This window comes from Meriones unguiculatus, chromosome 14, assembly GCF_030254825.1.
Source record: "Meriones unguiculatus strain TT.TT164.6M chromosome 14, Bangor_MerUng_6.1, whole genome shotgun sequence".
NCBI classification, from domain to species: domain Eukaryota; kingdom Metazoa; phylum Chordata; class Mammalia; order Rodentia; family Muridae; genus Meriones; species Meriones unguiculatus.
In genome coordinates this window covers 62,234,469-62,253,221 of record NC_083361.1, presented here as the reverse complement: position 1 = coordinate 62,253,221, position 18,753 = coordinate 62,234,469, and the positions used below count along the sequence as shown (strand labels likewise).

The 18,753-nt window shown below is 47.6% G+C and overlaps 1 protein-coding gene across 1 annotated transcript in view; it reads right to left on the bottom strand.

Annotated features, from left to right (window-relative positions):
• Positions 1 to 7,127: 7,127 nt before the first annotated feature.
• Positions 7,128 to 18,753, bottom strand: part of Fam174b (family with sequence similarity 174 member B) — a 40,429-nt gene continuing 28,803 nt past the window's right edge. The window contains exons 2-3 of the mRNA XM_021654571.2: positions 16,772 to 16,903; positions 7,128 to 9,076 (exon numbers count right to left, since the gene is read on the bottom strand). Of these exons, the coding sequence (XP_021510246.1) occupies positions 9,073 to 9,076; positions 16,772 to 16,903 (136 nt within the window). The 3' untranslated portion in view covers positions 7,128 to 9,072. The remainder of the gene's footprint in view (positions 9,077 to 16,771; positions 16,904 to 18,753) is intronic.

Below are 18,753 nucleotides of genomic sequence, written 5' to 3'. Positions count from 1 at the left end.
TCCTTCCAACCCAGCTTTGCTCCTCCAGGGCTGTGCCCACTCTGCTCCTTCTAGAAGCAGGATATAGAGAACAGCACCCTCTCTGCCTCCAGCCTCCTGCTTTCTCTTCATCCAGGGCCACCATTCTCCCAAGCAACACTTATCACCGACTTCAACCTTCTTGCTCCACAGAAAGAGACCTGTCTCAGAAGAACCACCCCCCTACTTACCCAGCACTCTCTGCACCTCTGGAGTCGCTTCATGGACCCAATTGAGATCATCAGCCACCCCTCTGCAACTTTGGATCCTGGCCTTGGACAGAAGCTAGTCCTGGGTAGGGACCCAAACCTATGCATAGCATCTAGGCCTTCAAAGGCAGGCGTCTAACTCTGTTATCAGCAGATCTGGGCAAACTCATTACCAAAGCCTAGGCTTTCTCACTTGAAAGCGGAAATAACAGATGTTACTTTGTACTGGATGCCATATCCAGTGATGCATCAAGTGCCTGGCAGTGTCATGGAGGACATTAAAACTTAATAACACATCCAGTTCACACTGCCCAGGCAAGATAAACTCTTGACTCTGATACAGACAAGGCGTGGGAGTTGGGGACTGCTCACAGAACTGCATCTAAGGTCACACAAAGTGGCAAGCCTTAGAGCCTGTAAGTCTTGCCCAGGGAGTCTGGCTTCACAGTCGCGAGCTCAGCTTACTGTGCAAATGAGTCTCTCTATAATCCACGTCAAGTTCTTCCTCCATTGCCTGAATAAAACACAGTAGAAGCTCAATAAATAAAGGCTGGTGTAAGCCAGGATGCAGGTGCCTGAGTGAAGCAGACACCAGTCATGACAGGGCTCTTGGGTGGAGCTCATTCTCCAACTCCAACAGCCTTACATTCAGATATAAACACACTATCCACGTAGATAGCCCAGGAGGCCTCCACACTGTGCCTGTAGCCCCATGGACACTCGTAGGATGCATTAAAAAAAAAAAAAGCCCATCTCATTTGTTAATCATCCTGCCTCCCTTGCCCCCCATTATATGAGCCGGCCACTCTTCCCCGCCTTGTGAGAGAGCTGAGAACTTCAGTATCTCAGTAGAGTGTTGGGTGAACAGTCCAGAGAGAGACTTAATTCTCAGAAATCTTCCATGTCCCTGGCTCAGCTTCCAAATGAAAAGGAGATTATTCCGTTTCATTAGCTGCTTTATGCAGTGCTTATACAGGCCGGCTGCTCTTCACTTTCATTTCCACAACATTTCCAATAATTGTTTGCCATGCATAGTGATTCCAACTAAAGTAAGGCGAAAAGAGGACACAGGCGCTTACCAAGCAAGGCCTTGCAGGGATGAGGACGGAGAACAAGAACATTAGATAATGGCATGAGTGCCAAGGCAGGCAGAATCAATAACATTCCCAAGCTCTTATAACGTGGAGAAATGATCATTATGAAGGAAAACATGCAATTCTGAAGCACCAGCAATCCCAACGCTCACCTGCACAGCCTAGGCAGGGGAAAAGGATATAGAAGACCTACAAGCCAGAATCTTCTGATTGGGCAAGAGGCCTGTGGCCACATCATAAGCACCAAGTGAGCTTATTACTTTAACCCAGCACCATGAGTTTGCATCTTGGGGAGTGCAAAGCCAAAATAAGCGCATTCAAGACACGAAAGCTAGGGGAAAATGAATTGTGACCTGTGGTGAGTAAGGGGAGCACAGGAACAATTTCAAAAGTCACACCTTCCCTGGACAGAGGAAGCATATAGGATTTTGTTGCGGAAAGGCAATATATATATTCATACAGGGGTCAGACCATTCTTGAGTGAGCTCAGTTTAAAATCAAATTTTTTGAATAAAAGGAGTAGACAAACATTTAGAGGCAGGCTTAGCTCAAAGTCATGGAGAGCATAGAGAACATATATTAAAAAAAAAAATTAAATGTTAGACAGGGATTTCTCTGGGCATACTCAGTTTGCACCATAAAGTTTTGTCGTTGTTTTTGAGTAGGTGCCAGACCTTAATACAACTGATGACATGATGGAAATACTGTTAAAGCCATGGAACCCAGCACATAGGCAGCAACATCTGCCAAAACACCACCACCAACAACAACAACAACAAAATCAATTTATCAAAGAAACCCACAGTTCTGGGAAAGTCTTTATGTATAAACCTTGGTTTTTGGCTCCTGTAGTTCCACTTCTGGCTAACTGTTCTTGCTGAGGGGTGTCAACCCAGGATATGGTTTTGCACTTTAAAACTATACCCTGAAAAAGGCTGAGGGCTGCACTGGGATCCTAAACACTCAGGGTAGCCGCTGGCCAGCTAATAAAGACTTTCTATTGGTTTAAACCTGTGTCCAAGCAGTATTCTCTGGTGGATTCCCACAAGAGTTCCAACTGTTGTACCTTTTGAAATTATATCACTTTTCACTTCCCTTTCTTTCCTCCGGCCCCTCCCATCTATTCCCCCTCTTCAGAATTCATGGCCCTTTTTTAAATTGTGCTCATGTATGTGTGTGTATAAAAATACAATCTGCTCAGTTCATGTAATGTTATTTGTATGTATATGATTTCAGGGCTGAATTAGATGAACAGTTTGGGGGAGTTCTTTCCAGTCACAGCATTCCTTATTACAGTTACCTGTAATTCTTTGTCTAGGGGTGGGGACCCATAAGATGTCAGCATGTCTCTTGTTGTCGTCCTTGTTCAGGTCTTGTGTAGGCAGCCAGGCTGATGAAATTTCATGAGCATAGCTTCTCTGACATTTCCAAGAGACACAGTCTCACAGTATCTCCCTGGCCCTCTGGCTCTTACAGTATTTCTATCTCCTATTCTGGGAGTACCCCTGAACCTGAGGTGCAGGGGTTGTCAGAGATCTATCGGATAGAGCTAGGCTCCACGCAGGCTCTTCTCTGCATTTTGATCAGTTGTGATTTTCTGTAATGGTCTATTACAAAGAGACATTTCCTTGATGAGTGAGAACTACATTTTATCTGTGGGCATAAGTATAAATATTTAGAAGGGTAGCTAAGGCTTATGATGGTTAAGTGCTGGTTGTACAGTCTTCTCCAAGATCCATGACGTTTTCTAGCCCCAAATACTTGGCTAGGTTTCCCATACCAGGCACATTTTCCCTCTTGCTGAGTAACCCTTAAAGTCCAACTAGTGAACTTTTGGTTACCACCAAGGTATGCATGCCACTGTTGCATCTTTAAGGCTATCCTGACACACCGGTCATTGTTGTGGTTTATAGGCGTAATAGCTAGGTAGATCTATTAACTGCTTCCCTCCCTTGGAAAATTGAATGCTTGGTACTTTCATGTCAGACCCCTAGTCTAGGTCTTCGGAGTCCTGTGTCTGAAGTTCACAGTATCTTCAGCAATAGGGGCTTGCTTTTTACCTTTGGGGGACAAACAAGGGCAAGAGCAATGTTTTTGGAGTCTCTTGGAGAGCTCTGGAAAAAAAACAACAACAACACATGCATATTGTTGGGGTTTCTGTTAGTAGATGGAGTTGTCAGCCCATGGTTAGAAATAAATGATGTTCTGAAGGTGTTAACCATGAATCTGCCCTTGAAGATGCTTGTCTTGCTTAGTCATTAACACCATGATGAGATCAGAAATAAAAGAGAACTGTTTCCCCAGAGCACAGTCCAAGTCAGGTCATGGTCCACCCAGCTACTCCTAATATCTGCTGTGTGCGAGGCCTGGCCCAGTATCACACCACAGATGGAGCAGAGCATCCAGCTAGCCTTCTACCTCCTATATACTCTAGATAGACCACGTGCAGCTGAGGCGAAATTACATAGAAGCGACACCGCTGCGTACAGCTTGGGGAGGTGGAGGCAGGAGAAAGTGACTAGCATCTAAGATGAGGGTCTAATGACTTTACCAACACTTCCTTCAACAGGGGACTATCAACAGCCCCGGGCTCAAGCAGATCTCCTGAGGGTAGTCAGCGCAGTTCTGATTTACCTAGTAACGGCCATGCTGTGTTCAAAGGACAGAGCTCCCCAACGGGGTAGACCTGCAGGTTCCTAGGGAGGATAATCCCAGCATAGCTTCAAACCCAGCTTGGTGCATCTGGGCAGGGGACTCCAAAGCCCTAGGTGCTCTAGTAGAATTTAAAATAAAGGCCAAGAGCTCCTGGGCATACAGCCTCTTTGTCCTGAAAACAGACCCTTTTCCCCATGGGAGAGGGTGGGCTACCACCTAAGTAGGGTGCCTCTTGGGATATGTGACCTTATTTCCCACTAGCCCCGAGCTCAAGCAACCTCTGCCACCCCAAACGTGAGCTTTTATGGTCTTAAAAATGTGTCTCCCATCTCCCCCTCCAAGCAAACATGTTTGGAGAAGGTGAGAGGCTCAAGGTCCAAGGCATACCCCTTCCGAACAAACCTGTGAGCCTGTGTGCTGACTTTCCTAGGCCAGTTCCCATGCAGACAAAGCACAGGCAATTGCCAACTCTATCACATAGCTCTGGGGCTCAGAGGATGTTAAAATGCCAGACAAGCAGGAAGTTGATTTTCTGATGGAGCACTCTGAGGGGCGGGTGGCCATAGTTGAGAGGAAACAGATCCTGGTCTGTGGAAATGATCACAGAACCCCAGAGCCTATCCCAGGGATAGGAACTCACTTAAAAGGCCAGCTGAGAAACTGAATAAGACATTTTAGGCCAAGGCTTCCAGCAAATGGAAGGACTCTAATAAAAGTTATTGATATCGGCGACCTTACCTAGATGCCTGTAGCCCATACTCCAACTCTACCTTTTTTTTCTCTCTCTCTTTCATGTTTTTCCATCCCTGCCTGGGCTAGGTCCAGGCATATGGCCCTCTCCCAAATGCCATGCCTCCCCAGTCCCCTCTAGGACCTTATTCCCAGGCCTGATGCCCTGTTCTTGCCTCTTGTCATTCGCTCTTCTCATTCCCAATCATGAGCCTATGCTGCAGTTTGGCAGCATCACCCCACGCATGGAGCCTTGTTGATCTTCTTGATGACTTTGAGTCTGGTAAGGTACCTGGGACTGTGGAAGCTGCTACATGTAGACACTCTGCCTGACACCTAAAGCTTCCACAAGCTGACGGAGGAGCCTGGGCACAACTGGCTGTGACTTCAGTAGCTGAAAATGACTTTCAGATGGTTAGCAACAAGATCTTCACAGGGAAGTTGTGTGGTTTGGTGTCTGTCAGAGAGATACAAATGACATTTAACCTTTAAATGACCACAATGACTGGTGGAGGAAGCCTGCCCCACCCCCCACCCCCATCGCCATCAGCAGCAAAGCAGGAATCACACCGGTACTCCATCTTTTGCTTCCTCCCACCACACCCAGCACCACCCAGCTGGAGTCCTGCAAACTGTTTTCACAATGGTCTTACCTAAGCACAGGTGTGTCAGGTGGACCACTCAAACCCTTGTGGGATATTGGCTTTGCTAACAGGTATTTCTAAATTCATGATGGCCCCTCTGTATCATCAAAAACAGCCCATCTCAAGGAAGGTGGAGTGTGCTGACATAGAGTCTGGCCCACTGAGTGAGCCTAAGGACAGTGAGAACTTCTGAAGCAATTACCAAGTTGAAAGATACTCTGTCGACCAAATGCTCAGGCCACAGTGCAGGTAGGGGTTCGCAACACCTAACTGAAATGCTTATGTTATTTTGCTCCCTACAAAGATAGAGAAAACAGTGATCTCACAGGTCGTTTGACACACTGAGTCCACACAAAGTCTTCCTGAACTCTCATATAAAGGTCACAAGAATTCTACCACAGCTGAGCTAGAGGCAAGAACGGGCTCCCACCTGTGATGAGGAGCAACTTGTAGGCTTTGTGCGGAAGACCCTGTGCTTCTGCAAGGTGGATGGAGACTGATTCCTGCCACAGTCTTCCCCTAGGCTGAGCCACAGTCTTCTTTGCTGATGCTGGTAGAGTAGCCCCACCCGCTCTTCTGGAGCCGACAATACCAAGGAGCCAGTCGCTCTCTTGAAATAACTTTGGTAGTCAAAGTCTCATCGGTGAATGTGGGGCACCTGTATACCCTCCCCTGGAAATTTCTCTTCTGGTTATCTACCAATCCCATTCAAAATGTCCAGAAAGCCAGCATCTTGCTGAAAAAGGCAGGTAAGGCACACAGAATAGACTTAAGACTTCCGTAGTGGGTCTCACAACCTTAGAAAGTACCATTTTGAGTGATTTCCCCAACCAATCCCTCTTGCCAACCCAGTGTAGCACATTTGGTAGGAAAGGCACACAAGGCAGAGAGACTTGGGGGTTTTGGACCATCTCTTCCTTATTGGACTCTGGTAGCTCTTACAGGGCACGGGGGGGGGGAGGGGAAGACTTTCTTTGTAAAGAAGGGGCTAGGATTTAGATGGAATCCCCACAAATGAACCCCTGAAGCTAAAGAACCAGTCCTTCGCCAAAGGGGGCACTGCTGGGGAGGTAGCATCGCTTTTCTTCTCAGGGCTGGCTCGTCCCTGGATATCTGGAAGAACGAGACTGGCTGGAAAGTGCTTGGCCACAGAGATGGCTAATGAACCACTGAGAGAGCCAAGTAGACCACAACCATCAAGCTCTTGGTATTCAAGGGGATGTAAGTGAGCCATTGTCTCTGGCTTTTATCCACTAAGGGAATAATACGTCCTGAGCATATTTAAGTCACATTTATAGAAATTTTGGGGTGGCTTTCTTCAATTTGCTGAGAATACAAAGTCTTGCTTTGTATTCCAGGCTGGCCTCTCCAGTGCTGGGATGACAGGTATGTGCCATCACACCTGGCTGTCATAGAAATCTTATGCCAAACCAGGTATGAGGCAAGGATAAGAGAACAGATTTGAAATGGTGGGGTCTACAGCCTCTGGATGCCTCAAGAGTCTCTAAACAAATGAGGGCTCAACCTGAAACTACCCAACCTGAAACAGTGTCTAGAACAAGAACAAATATAATGTGTTGGGGGGGGCATGTTTCCCCAGCCCCATTTCATTCATATGCCTCTTTCTAAATCACTAGGACACAGCCATTCACCCCCAGAAACCCCAGCTCACCCCAATCCACAACCTGTGTTGACATTCCTAACCATAGTCATCTCACCTCCTTCATTAGAAAATATCCAAACCCAACACATTGATGACTCAATATAAAGGTTGTTGGTTTTTTGTTTTTTTGTTTTTTTTTTTTAATCTTTATTTAAGTGCCTGTGGTGTCAAAATTTCATCAAAGATTTGGAAGGTCATTGTCCCACCATTCTTGCCAGTCAGTGATGAGTGGCTGGTAGCCAGATCCAGGGTCTTCATACGTGAGGCAGGAGAATCCATCTTTTCCAGATGGTTCAGCTGCAGTCCTGGGACCCTTTGAATGGGGAGGCAGCAGTCCTAGCTCCAAGGCTGAGAGGGTGCACAGCTGCCAAGCAGCCAGCTTCCTAGAGTCAGCATCGTGCTGTGAGTACACGGCGAGGGGGAGAGAGCCACCCGCTCTACTTCCAGCCCGTTGCTCTAGCTAACAGGGCTGAGGGACAAGAGAAGTCAACTAAGAAGGGGAAATAAGGGGAGCCCAGGAGAGCAGCACACCTCATGATGAGTTAGGGCTGCACTACCACAACCCCAGTCAGGAACTGGAGAGCCTGAGGATGGGGTGGAGCTGGCCAAGGTGGAGTTTTCCACAAACGCAATGGAGCAGGGCATTAAACAAATACCCAAAACCCAAAAACAAAGACAGAAAGGAAAAGAGGTGATAACAAGAGCCAACTTTCCAGGCACAAAACACCCCCGGGGTCCCAAAGGCACTGCTATTAGATTTGCACAGAAGCATCTGGCTACAGCAATATGGGAAAAGGCCACTTGAGAGGCCTCCATTAACCTGAGCAGTTAGTCCAGGGCCTGTTTCCTCGGGGCATCCCTGGGTATCCAGCTCCCAGGCTCGGTGCCCCTCATGGACAGCAGTGGGCCCAGGTGAATTTCCAGTCCAGTCCAGTCCAACCTAACCTGGACTGACTTCCAACAGAGTCCCTAATGGGGTCTTTTTTTTTTTCTTTTTCTTCTTATTCTTTTTCATCCAAACTACCATTCATTTAAATTAGCACAGTGATTTCTTAGCATGATATTCCTAAGACAGACACCACAGCACTGAGGCAGGGCAGAGAAACGCTTTTACAGCACATGCAAAGACCATTTGCCTGGCACTTTCCATTCCCCCCAAGAGAAATTACAAGTGTACACACCCATCCGCACACTCACCCACGTGATCTAATCCCTGATAATTTGAAATTGCCTTGTGGAGTGGCCATGCGTTTTTGTGCTGAACCTTTGACAGGGGTTACGTTAGGGTAGGAAACTTTTATGTCCACTCTGAAATATCATACAGCTCTCCCCCAAATAAAGCCGGACCTGATGAAGCTAGAAAGATTTGAGAGGACAAAAATATGAGGATTCTCTCAGGTATATCTGAAGGTCCTTTTGGATTTTGATGGGTGTGTGTGTGTGTGTAAACATACTTGTGTATGGAGGCCAGAAATGAACCTTGAACATTGCTCCTCTGGAGCCAACCAACTCTTCCTCATTAGAATTGCTGTCTCATTAGGCTGGGCTGACTGAGCAGAGGACCCCAGGGATCCACCTGTCTCTCGGTGCTGGGCTTAGAGGTGTGGGCTGCCATTCTAGTTGTATTTTATTTGAATGCACACGCTAGGGACCAAACTCATGTTCCCTGCTTGTAAGGTAATTGGATTACGAGCTAAGCTATCTCCCCAGTCCTGCATTTTAAAACCCTTGATCCTCCTTCTAATTGTAGCTTTACTATTATCTACAGTTGTTTTAGAAAAAAATCTTTGAAATCGGTGTTTCCAGTCTCTTAGAAAGGTAGAGAAACCCCTCAAGAAAGGAGCAGAAAGCACATTTCAAAGAGGCATCCAAGGGTGGCCAGGGTGACTTCCATCTGGCGACTGAGAACAAGTTTGATGGTGACACTGCAAGCACTTAAGATGCTGGACACTTAAGAGTGGAGCCATAGTTTTGTAACGTTGGTTTGGGTTGCAACGCCAAGAAGACACCAGGCTGCAGACGACCAGCTTCCCACAGGATGTTGACGTGCTGGAAAAGTTTTACCTGAAAGAAAAGGAAGGAGGAGAGTCGTCACTTCTGGCAGAGCACTGAAGCCACCTGACTCCTCGCTGGCAGTTTCCTCCCCTTGGGCCATGCTGTCACACTCTCTGTCCCTCTCCTATCCCTGCTGTGTGAGCAGTCTTCTTCATCATTGCTCTTGTCATCGCTGCTTTCTACAGCCCTTCAACCGGTGGGGCTTTTGAATTCTCCCATGGAACTCTGTCCTCCGGCTCACACATAGGATCCCCAGGTCCCTCCCTCTACACAGAACCCACAACCTTTAAAACACAAGCTCTTTTCTCCTCAAATCCCTCTTTCCTGCAAGTTTTCAGGCCAAAGCATCCAAGCATAACTATTTTAAACTTTATAGATCCTGCAGTCTCTTTGTCAACTATGAACCCTGTTCTCAGGACAAAAAAAAAAAAAGCATCCAGAGACAGTACAGAATGCCTGGGGATGGCTGTGTTCCGATAAAACTTTATTTATGGGCACTGAAATCCGGATTGCAATCAGCTTTGAGGTGTCTTGAAATGTTCCTCTCCTTTTCATTCTTTTTCAAACATTAAAATGTAGCAATCAGAGCTGGACATGTTGGTGCAGACCTATAATCCCAGCAGTTGGGTGATGGAGGCAAGAAGATTGGAGTCTGAGAAAAGCCTGGGCTGCACAGTTGAGACCAGGGTACGTACACACACACACACACACACACACACACACACACACACAAAGGTAGAATTCATACTTGGTTTGTGAGCTATTGTCACAGTCTGTGGTCCATAATGTCTCCCCTCAGCCCACTGAACTCTGCTAGGGTCAACTCTGCTGTGGGGTGACAGAACCTCTGAGAAGTGAGGCCCAATGGAAGGCCTCTGGGTCACTGGGGACACAGCATGAGCCGTCTCTCCTTCCTTTATGTTCCGTGGCTCTTGATGTGGTAAGAGGCTTGGCTCTACCACACCTGGGGAGAAGGGCTGCCTCACCTCGGGACAAAACAACCACGGACAGAAACCTCTGCATCTGTGAGATAAAATAAACCTTTAAGTTGGTATCTCAGGTGCTTTGTTATGGTGATGTAGACCTGATGAGAGAAAAGAGAATGTGGCCCTCTGGCATTGGGCCTATGTAAGCATAGGACCGTGGTCTGTTTCCTGCTAAGACTGGGTGTTGGAACAGGCGGGATCCATGCAAGAACCTGCTCATCCTCAAACTCCAGCGCTGACACGGTACAGACAGCACCAGGGGCACAAGAAATATTTTTACCACGAGTGGAGTCTACAAGCTACATTGAAGGTGCTTAGGAAATAGAGGAAATAGACCCATAAAAGCTGCTTCCTCCCTTAGTACTGGATTCTGTGGGCCTTACAGAATCATACACGAAAAACAAACACATGATGTTTAAAGACTGGTGATAGTTTTGGAGACCAAACTAAGAATCGAGGCCGATCTCCACAGCTACTCCAAAACAAATGTCTATGAATGACAGCCAAAGACAGTGGCCTGCTGACCCCAGGAAGAGCTGGTGGGTGGGAACAGCATGGCACAGGGATACACTCTGCAAACACGGGGTACGGTTGCCTGCCTGGGAGCTCAAGTTCAGTTGCCCAGGTGACCCCTCTTCTCACAAGTGTCACAGAATCATCTGAAGGCAGATCCTGTACCCTCATCCCATGAGCTGTTTACACCCAACCCCCATACCTATAGGGATAAACCACATGCATATACAAGGAGAACTGCAGAGTTGGGGGGGGCAGCTCTCATGAGGGGCTCCTCACCGTCGGGTCCTTTCACAGCAGAACTAAATCCTGAGGACATGAGGTGGACAGAGATGTTCAACCCACCCTTCCCAAGCTCCTTAGGAAGAAAAAGCGGCCATAAGATGTTGCCTCTGGAAAGGTATTTAACACCTTCCATTAAGATGCACTTATGGATGAGGGGCTCAGCTCTGCTGCTGCTTTAGACCCACTCTCCAGTGTCTGGCTGCTCTGAGGATTACGGGAGGCACAGTCTCCTATGCCATGGTGATGTCACTGGCATCTAATATTCCTACAGGAATCTCTAGCCACAGAAGCGGGCCAAGCAAGCCTGCTCGAGGAGCCACACTGTTTCCACACACAGGGAGCCCATGTCAGCAGGAGGTGGGGCTGGAAGGGACAGTGGAAGCCCCGGTAAACTTGGTTGCTTTTCCCAGCAGCTGGGTACCTTGGGCCAAACTCAACACAGCTGTCAGGCTGCCTGCCACGTGAGCGGAAGAGTTCATGTGTGCCTACCTGTCCTCCGGGAAGGCCTAGTAGGTGTAACAGGAGCCTCCTGTGAGAAACTAGGGATTTGCAGAGACCCAAAACAATGACTGCAACTGTTTTGCACCAGGCCGACCAAACTCAAAACACAAGCAAAATCCAAATGCCTCCTGAAATGTGGAACCATTCCAAAACTGCAAGGCTCTCTGTGCTCCATTTATTTTTCCCAAAACGAAGCATCCCAGCTATATGAAACACACAAGACTGCTGAGCTGGAGATATAGCTCAGCGGTAGAGTATGTGCCTAGCATGCATGAGGTCCTAGGTTTGATAGCCAGCATTGGGACTGGGGTCAGTGTCCACCAAAGCCTCCCTGGCCTGTGACCTCTACCTGACTGGAAATGTGGGGGAAGCAAGCGTGGCCGATCCACGCAGGCTCCAGCTCACGAGATAGGATCAGAAAGTTACACGTACAGTAAGAGGCATCAACCCCACCTCAGTACCCTGGTGCCAAGCACAGGTTCCTCTCTTTCCACTCCATCGTAAAGTAGCCCACAGCCATGAGTCATCCACATCCGATTTCAATGTGTGTGCTTCCCGGGGAGAACCAGAAACATTTGGTGGGCAAGAAAAACAAGTCTCTCTGAATAGGTTATCAGTGTGCAGACAACTCCTCAAAAACACTACATGGAGCAGAAAGGTGACCTTAAACACCCTCATTCTTTCATACTTACTGACATAAAAGCTGTTCACAATATGCCATCCAAAGGGGAAAGTGCCCTAAATCAGCCTTTGTAACATGGGCCTGTTTCAAAGGGGAAAGTAAACCCTACAAACCTGTACTCTCACACACTCTCTAGTGACTTCTGCTAAGTAGTGAGATGACAGCAATTTCATTCCCCCCAATCCCCCCACACCCCACCCCCGCCTCTCATCTGCAGTTCCTATACACTTGTACATTAGGTAAAGCCTCCCAGCGGTCAGTCTTCTCCAGACTAGAGCGGCCTTGTATCTGGCCGACTCCCCTACAAGTTCATTCACATCCGCATTTCACTTCAACCAAACAGCAGGAGCTTCCGTGGGGAGCTCCCTGAAGTTCAGTTCTTCAGGACACGAGGGGAGGCAGGGCAGGACCTGGCAACAGTCCCGAGTGTCTGCGGGAAGCTCTGACACAAGCTGCCACAGAACAAATGCTGATTCCAGCTGGGAGGGCTGACAATGCCTGAAGAGGCTATATATTTAGTGGAAGAAGCGGCAGAAAGAGAATACGCTCAAAGAAAGCTGAGGATTGGGACAGAGACACCAATTGAGAACAGATCACCACAGAGGGTGTCAAAAGAAGCCCAAGGATGATGCTGCATGCAGAGTGATAAAATGAAACTTCCTGCAAGACTGGGCAAGGGAGGGGGAAAGGAAAAAAATATTAAATAAGAATACAAAAAAAGCGCACACATTTAATCCCAGTATTTGAGAGGCAGAGGCAGGTGGATCTCTGTGAGCTCAAGGTCAGCCTGGTCTACATAGCAAATTACAGGTAAGCCAGAGCTACACAAAGACTCTGTCTTTCAAGAAAGAGAGGCCATAGTTATTCATATTGCAAACATTTACAAGGTTAAAGAACGTTGGGAACAACTATAGAACAACAGGTTTGGAAACTATTAAGGAAATGGACAAAAATGCTCCAAAACCACTTCTGATCAGAACTGACCCAGGAAGAAATAAAACCTGAATATTCTTGGAACTGCTCAAGGAAATGAATGTCACTGATCCTAAAAACTGCATGCAGACTGCCTCGAATCCAGCCAGTTTCTGGTATGCTCTACTAAACACTTAGAAAACAAGTAATTCCAATCTGATTCAAACTAGTCCAGAGAAGGAAAACAAGGAAACATGCCCTAGTCATTTCATGAGGCCAGCGTTAACGCTTACCAGAGCCTGACAGACTAATGACTAAACAGAAAAACAACAGAGCAGTCACCACTCCAGAGAAAGCCTGTACGATACAGTGCATGTGAAAAGGTAACGCGTGACCAGGCTCTCTTACCACCAGAATCCTGAAATGATTGTGTATTAGAAATTTAATAAATACAGACTTACCACCTTAATAGGTTAAAGGAGAAGGTACGACCTGCTCAACAGAGCTAGGGAAAGAAATCAAATTCAAAGGTACCATCCAGGGCTCTAGGAAAACTCCAGGCAGCAAAACTGAACAGCATACTCCAGCCACAATGTGTATCCTTTACGGCCAGAAGTAAGACAGCAAGGCTGCTTCCGTTGCTTCTGATCCACAGACAGAGGCAGGAGGAGAGCTGACGGAGCCTGGTGTGGACTTCTGAAGCCTCACGGCTGACCCCCAGGGACACACCTCCTCCAGCATGGCCACACCTCCTCATCCTTCCCCAACAGTTTCACCAATTGGGGACCAGGTATTCACACATAGGAGCCTATGAAGAGCCATTCCCACTCAGACCAAACAGAGCCACATAGCAGAATGAGAGAACTGACTCCTGCAAGTTGCCATACCATCTCCACATACATGCTACAGCATGCATAGGCACGCATGTGAATGCACACACACGAGTAACTTTTAAATAAAATAAGGCTAGCAGAGATAATGTCACAAATGAATTGACCACAGTTCATACAGAAACCTCGTTTAAGGCTGTCCCCAAAGTGACTACAAAGAGAATCAGGCTGTCCAAAAGCTGATACTCAGCATGGAGACCGAGCCCATAGGACTCAGGCTCACTATGGCCGATAACATAGAGTACAGGATTGATACCAAGTAGATTTGCTGGATCCTGAGTTTCTGCCTATTGAAGAGGAGAAATGAAGGACACCAAGGGACGGGAGGGAACAAACCCAGACCCTATATCAGACGCCACCAGATACAAGGGGGCCCCATGTCACCCCTATGCCAGATGGGGAATGCCTCTGAAACGCCAGTACATGGGTACCTGGATTCTCTCATCCTTTATTCTCACTCTTGCATCAGGCCACAGAGGGGAACTTTCAAAAAAAAAAAAAAAAAACTTATTTTACAATGTGTTCCCTTTCATCATTTGCTTTCAGTGCTTGCTGAGTTTCAGAGCTAGCCGCTGGGCCAATCCAGGACTGATAATCAGCCCAAAAAGGAAGCTACAGGCATGGACTTCCACATCCAGGTCAGGGGCTTTTCTTATTTACTAGCATGTGAAAACAGAATAAAAACACAGCATTCTATTGTGACTCTCGCACAAGCAGGTCAGTCACCCAGTTTATTAGCTACTCTCTCTTTGTCGTAATAATGAGAAACCTCTTAGCAAAAGTAAGTCTGCTGACTAGTTTTATGTCACCTTGACGAAAAGCTCGAGTCATCTGGGACGAGAGACACTCAACTGAGGAAATGCCCACACCAGACTGGGGCCTTCGGGCAAGCCTGTGGTACAGCCTCTTGAGTAATGATTGATGTGGGAAGACCCAGGTCACTACAGGAAATGCCACCTCTGGCCAGGCTTGGTGGACCCATGTACTCCAAGAAAGCAGGCTAGGCAAACCATAAGGAGCAAGTCATGAGGCAACAGCTCTCCATGGTGTCTGCTTTAGTGCCTGCCCTGACTTCCCTAACTACTTCTATGTGCTGTGAAATGGAACGAACCCTTTCCTCCTCAGGGTTGTTTTTGGTCAGTGTTTTATCACAGCAATAGAAGCCCTCACTGAGATGGCACCTTAAGGAGGAGATGGTCGCTTTGATTCCATCTGAAGGTGCGGGAGTGCAGCAGTTCCTTGCGGCAGAGACGGCACAGCCTCGGAGCCGCGGGGCCCACAGTCGGAAAGCACAGATGAACGCCGCTGCCCTGCTCACTTTCTCCTCTCTATCCAGTCCAGCACCCTGGCCCACGGGATGGTGCTGGCCACAATTTAAGGTGGGTCTTCTCTTCTAAGACCTAGAAACTCCCTCACAGACTGGCCAAGAGGTTTCTCTCCTGGGCGGTTCTACGCCCCGCCAAGCTAACGATCAACAGGAACAGCCACATCCAGTATGAACAAAAGTCTAGTAGCCGCTCTGGATCGTAATGGTACAGGGGCTGCCGGCAAGGTGGCTCAGTGGGTACAGGCACTTGCTACCAGGCCTGACAAATTGAGATTGATTCCCAGAATCCACATGGTAGAAAGAAGGAATCAACCCCAGAAAGTTGTGCTCTGCCTCCAGATACACACAGTGGCATGTGCCTGTGTGCAGGCACACATACATACACACACCCACACACACACACATGTATGTATACATACATGCATACACACAGTAAGAGTACCACTGATCTACTCCATTAAGGCTCCATGTTGCACAACATGGCACAGGCCTGCAGGAGAACAAAGACTCTTATTATTGTGGATAATATGGAAACCATGGAGACACAGTGTGGTGGTGCATGTGTGTAATTTCAACACTCAGGAGACTGAGGCAGGAGAACTGCTGTAAGTTCTACGCACGAGGTTCCAGGCCAGGCCAGGTTATGAGAGCCTGTCTCCCACAAATAGCTAACTAACTAATTAAAGCAAGGACTGGCAAGAGATTCTGTAGGGAGAGGCGGAGAGGCTTGTTAGGCAAGCCCGATGACCTGAGTTTGACCCATAAAATTCATGTAAGTTAGTGAGGAAAGAACAAACTGTACAAAATTGTCCTCCACACATATGTACTCTTGACACGTGTATGCATACACACACACACACACACACACACACACATACATCTATACACGTTTTGAAATGGGAATACCTTGCAAAATGACATGATTTTCTTCACCCTATATTTTGTTCCTATGCACCGAATGTGCGGTGAACAATGGCTTAATAAAACCAATACAATCACTAATAACTATGGATGTATTTTGTGGTATAACTGAATACTGCTCGTTAATCTCATTCTTTACCTGACAAGATACAGGTCACCTAGAATCAACCAGTGTCAGTGTGTAGTTCTTGCTCTTCGTACTTAAATGTGCAGGTGTGTCGGCACACGCCTTTACTCCCATCACTCAGGAGGCAGAGGCAGGACCATCTCTGTGTCCGGGACCATCTCTGTGTCCGAGACCATCCTGGTCTACAAAGCAAGTTCAGGACAGCCAGGGCTACATCTAGAAACTTTTCATAGACACACACACACACACACACACACACACACACACACGCACCCCAAAAAAAGTAAGTAAAATTTAAATGCTATTCATTAACAAACTGTTTCTAAAGCTAATATGACAGAAAGCAACCAAAATAATGCAGACATTTTCTTTTTCTCCCCTCCCCCCAAATAAGCATTTCCCTACCAGTCCTGCTCTTGCAGATTCCTGAGTATTGCTAACAAGGTAATAATGGAAACAGGTGCTACCATGATAAGAATAAGCAACCAAGAGCACAAAGACCCCGTGGCTGAACCATACTACCACTCAGCCCAGGAGGATGCCTCTGTCCCCACCCATACCTGTATTTGATGTCAAATACTGTGGCATCCTCATCCTCGTCATCCTCTTCATTCAGGGGGGCCATTTCCACACGCTCAGCGGGAGTGGTGATGATGTCATACTTGCGGGTCTTCTTCAACCTCTTTCCCAACCTACAGGAGGAGAAGCATACTCATGAGAGGCCATGCCTGGGGGAGAGAATGATGAGGCCAAGCCTCCACATAGACGGAGCAGTTTGTGCCAAATTATGTTCACTTCCTGACCTCTTCAGACAACGTCTGCTATTGCCTCCAGCCAGGATGCTGCAGCTGTACCCAGAACACTTGGTCCCAAGAAGCTGAGGGCTAGAGAGATAATTCAGGGCAAAGAACTTGTCATGCGAGCAGGAAGACTGGAGTTTGAATCCCCAGCACTCACCCTCAGCCCCAAGGAAAAAATCAAATGCTAGACAGAGATATATAATGGTCCTTCTGTGATTTTGACACTCGGGCAACAGAGATGGGGGATTCCTGGAGCAAGATGGCTAGCTAGACTAGCCAGATAGGTAAGCTCCCAGTTCAGCCAGAAACCCTGCCTCATAAACTAGAGGGCAATCAAGGAAGAACACACAGCAGACACTCATGCAAACACACGCGTACACACACACACACACCACTCAGATACATACATATATATTGGAGGGGGCAAGCAGCCACAGGACTGAATTACCAACCTCCTAATTCCATCTTCCCCAAGGCAAAGCCACCTGAGCACCAACAACTCAATAACTGACAGCGATGATATTCACACGCAGCAGTTCTAAAATGCATGCACAACAATGGCCAGGAACAAAAGATCAGAGCATCCTCTGAGAACTAGACCTCTGAGAACTATAGCCTGGCTATAGGTGCAAGTACCACCCTATAGGATCTGGGTTAAAGTCCAGCCAAGGTCTACTTAAGTGAGGTTTCCTCATAAACACAAGGGGACAGGAGCCATCTTCCTTGAAGGTGAGGGATGATGGCTGTATAAGTGCTGCCCTTACAGGACAAGCCTGCTTCCAGGAGGTTGTTGGCAGAAGTTGTTCTGAGTGGATAGTAACAAATACAGAAATCGCACGTTCTCCAACCTCTCTCCTAAGATTAGGACCCGTGAAAACGAGTCAGTATTGTTTCCATGGTGAGGGTTACAGTACGCACTGCTACCTATGACACGGTAGAGGGACACTGTGGACCACAGGAAAAGAGCTAACACAAGCCCCTGGGCTATGACTCCCTGCATAGAGACTGCAACACTTCCAGGGGGTGTCCGGAAAACACATGCCGCCCAAGGAAAGGCCTCTTCGAGTGACCGCCAGCACTCTCTGTGAGCATCCTGAGAGTCCGTCCCTCTGTGATCTGTTCCCAATTGCTTTGTGTTCTCTGCCAGCCTCCTCTCAAGAAAAGTGGATGCTCTCTATGAAAAAGCAACCAATCCAAAAGCCTCTAAGTGGGGCAGTGAAGAGTTCTCCTGCAGATGGCAAGCTGTTCCCCTGAGACTGCCTGTCAGAGACACCTGCAGGTCTTTCTGCCTCTTACCAAGGGAATCTTCCAAGTTCTCAAGAAGCATCAAAATAGAACCTCACTTTTAGGTCCTCTAAAAATGTCTTAGGAATAGCAACATGCTCTTGGCTTCCTGACTACGAACTACCAAAAATAGGAGTCACCAAACTGTCGTGTCACTTACACAGCAAATTTAAGCACCATGGCCCTGGCACAAATCAACCTAATGCCTGCTCTTCCAGGCCTTTTGGATATGAAGCCTCTTTTCTCTAGATTGAAGCATTTCTTGAGGAGGAAGACTCAGGGCAGTCACAGCCACAGGAGAGTTAAAAAGATCCCGGGGCTCCTTCCCAAATTTACACAAGCAGTGAACAATTGCTGGAGGTAGGAGAGAGACACTTCTGTGGTGTTGACGCCCAGAAGCCGCGGGGGAACACCAGACGCGCATGGTGGAATGGGCTCTTCCATGGCGCAGCCCTGTG